At 51.2% G+C, this 2,945-nt stretch overlaps 1 protein-coding gene across 1 annotated transcript; it reads left to right on the top strand.

Annotated features, from left to right (window-relative positions):
* Window positions 1–203: 203 nt before the first annotated feature.
* On the top strand, window positions 204–2,325 carry LOC140538807 (testis-specific serine/threonine-protein kinase 6-like). Its single transcript, XM_072661318.1, has 6 exons — window positions 204–1,012; window positions 1,102–1,213; window positions 1,420–1,505; window positions 1,665–1,856; window positions 2,011–2,152; window positions 2,269–2,325. Exons 1-6 carry the CDS (start codon window positions 204–206, stop codon window positions 2,323–2,325), a joined length of 1,398 nt encoding a protein of 465 aa, XP_072517419.1.
* Window positions 2,326–2,945: the final 620 nt, after the last annotated feature.

Here is a 2,945-nt window from a genome sequence, read left to right as displayed (position 1 = left end):
TTCAAACTGAAGCTGCAAAAGATCAAAAGCAGATGTTCTGATCATTTCAGCATCTGAAGTGCTGTTTACCGGTGAGGTTCTGGTGAGGTGTGCAGAATATAAAGCATAAGAGAGTCAGAAACACTCTTAAACCCTCAAAATGAACCGTTCACCTACTGAACCCTCTTACGTTCTGCTCCACCTTCCATACACAGGGAAACAACATGAAAACCGACGGTCCTCTGAGAAGCTTGGGCTACGAGTTGGTGGGCAGCCTCGGTGAAGGGACTTTCGGCATGGTGAAACTGGCCACGTCAGAAAGACACTCCGAACAGGTGGCCATTAAAATAATGAAGCCCCGAAGAAAAAATTCCAAATTCTCTCGTGAATATCTGCCCCTGGAACTCGCCATCCTGAGAAGAGTGAGGCACCCTCACATAGTTCAGGTCCACGAAATCTTTCAGATGCCCAGCGGACAGGCCTACGTCGTGATGGAGGCTGCCACGACGAATCTCTTTCGAAAGGTCCGGGAGCTCTCCTTCATCCCCATGGACCAGGCCAGGACGTGGTTCTCTCAGCTCGTCTGTGCCGTGGTCTACCTGCACCAGCAGAACATCGCTCATCGAGACCTGAAGTGTATGAATGTTCTGCTGACGGCTGACAACCAAGTGAAGCTCACCGACTTTGGCATTGGGCGATTTTACGAAGGCTTCCCCAAACTGTGTCGGACATACGTGTGCACTCCACTTTATGCTGCACCGGAGGTGCTTCTGCGTGTACCACATGATCCCATGAGGTCTGATGTCTGGAGTCTGGGCGTGATCTTCTACCACATGGTCACCGGGAGACTACCCTTCAAAGCCGGCAACAGGAAAAGACTCCCACTCCGCCAGCTCAGACCCCTGGAGTATCCCAGTAATGTGGAGGAGCCCTGTCGCGCCTTCATCTCGTACATGCTGCGCTACAATCCTCTCGTCCGGCCTTCGGCGACTAAGGTGGCCCAGCACCCTTGGCTGCAGACCAGCCAGGAGCCGTAAGTAAACCTCTGTGCTGGAGCTCCAGCATCAAGTTGCAGGTTTATATGTTCCTACAGGAGATTTACCTCTGATTTTTCCATTTCAGGTTGCCGCACAGCTCCAGCAGTCTGGAGGTGCAGTCTGGGGTTCAATCCTCGAGCCGGTCTCTATCTGTGAGAAGCTCTCCCTGTGTCCCCGAGCTACAGAAGAGGAACACCGTAAGTCATAGAACACACCTCACAACATTACAACAGTTCCTTCAGATTCCCACATAATCAAACAGTTACCATGGAAACAGAGTCATTCAGAGTGAGGTTTGGTGGGAAATATACCAAAGCAGATACAAAATCTGTGTTGGCCACCATTCCAGAAAGCGTCAGATTTGTGTGTAAATTCTATAACGACCCTTTCCTCTCCACCACAGGATCCAGAAGAGGCCGGTCCGAGCAGAGCAGCGACTCACTCCTCCAGCAGTGTAGAGACTTCCACAGCTCGTCCCTCTTCAGCAAGGTAAGATTCAGGATTACAGTTCACCCTGAAGTTTGGTAGTACTGTTCAGTCCAATACAGAGGTGTCAAACATACGGCCCGCGGACCGGAATCGGCCCGATTAAGGCTTAAGTTCATCATCAATCCATTAACCTCATTCCTGCTTCTGTATCATCTCCAGACGTATAGGCAGATTCCTTGTGGTAGCAGTTGAAGACCAGGACTCACTTCAGCAGACACAGGAAGTGTTTCAGACTTCTTCCTGTTTGAGCTCAGGAGATGGGCTGGAGTTTGTCACGTGTCGAGAGGTTCAGCCTGAGCCAGAACACGGCAGCAGTGGAGCTTGCCGAAGCGTGGAGGTCGTGGGGGAGGAGTGCGGCTGCTTCGGCTGTAGCTCGTTTTGCGCTGCAGCTAAAGCTTGCCTAGTGGCACCAATTGTAAAAGCCTCCCGCTCACTTCGAGAGAGGATGAGGAGGTTTTTCAGAGGTAAGTCTGTGGTGCGTCGCTCCTCCTCTCCTTCCCAGTAGGGTGTCCGTCATCCTGCTGCCTCTGCTGAAGCTCCTGCTTGCTGGTGCAGAGCAAAGGCGTGACAGTGCGACTCCAGAAGTCCTGCTACCGCAGCCAACAGTGAAGAAGGGACCCAAGAGACAGAGGCTCCTCCAGTTTAAGGTATGTGTGAGTGTTGAGGGACTGGGACAGCCCCAGATCTTTAAACTGCAAAATCACTTCAGATGATTGAGAAATGGTTCAGTTGCTCAGACTTTCTCTTATTGTCCCACAAACAGATCCTGAAGAAGACGAAGAAGACGACCAAGAAGGGCTCATCCATCAAAGTCGTCTAATACGGCTCCTGGTAACGACAACATCCCACTTTCTCTCTATCTGATCATTGACTCTACTGCTTTCCCGTTATCTATCAGTCTATCCGGTGTCGACCAGAGGAGGATGGGTTCCTCTTTTGAGTCTTGGTTCCTCTCAAGGTTTCTTCCTCTTAGCATGAGGGAGTTTTTCCTTGCCACTGTCGCCACTGGCTTGCTCAAAAGAGGCTCGGACCCGGATTTCTGTAAAGCTGCTTTGGGACGATTCCTGCGGGTGAGATTCTAGAGAGAGTGCAATGCAGTGACTGTTGTTCTGCTGGGAGAATTCAGCGCTAATATGGGCAATAACTGGAAAACCTGGAGAGGAAGGATCAGGGGAACGGCCTGTCTGATCTGAACCCGAGCAGTGAGTTGTTATTGGACTGCTGGTCATGGTTTGTCCGTTACAAACACCATGTTCAGACACAAGGTTGCTCACCTGTACTTGGTACCAGAGCAGCTTGGGCTTGGGTCATTTCATGTGTTTCGGACACTCGGGTAAAGAGAAGTGCCAAGCTGTGACCTGATCTCCATCCGGTGGTGAGTTGGATCGGGTGGTGGGGTAAACAGCCACACAGACCTGGTAGGCCTAAACAAGTAGTGAG

This window comes from Salminus brasiliensis, chromosome 18 (genome assembly GCF_030463535.1).
Source record: "Salminus brasiliensis chromosome 18, fSalBra1.hap2, whole genome shotgun sequence".
Lineage (NCBI taxonomy): Eukaryota > Metazoa > Chordata > Actinopteri > Characiformes > Bryconidae > Salminus > Salminus brasiliensis.
This window is presented reverse-complemented; position numbering and strand designations above follow the sequence as displayed.

What these genes read in the sequence shown, in the direction of transcription:
- LOC140538807 (XM_072661318.1), top strand. Translation starts at nt 204, where the DNA reads ATGAAAACCGACGGTCCTCTGAGAAGCTTGGGCTACGAGTTGGTGGGC. An exon ending in CTGCAGACCAGCCAGGAGCC is followed by an intron (nt 1,013 to 1,101) that starts GTAAGTAAACCT and finishes TTTCCATTTCAG; the next exon opens with GTTGCCGCACAGCTCCAGCA. An exon ending in AGAGGCTCCTCCAGTTTAAG is followed by an intron (nt 2,153 to 2,268) that starts GTATGTGTGAGT and finishes TCCCACAAACAG; the next exon opens with ATCCTGAAGAAGACGAAGAA.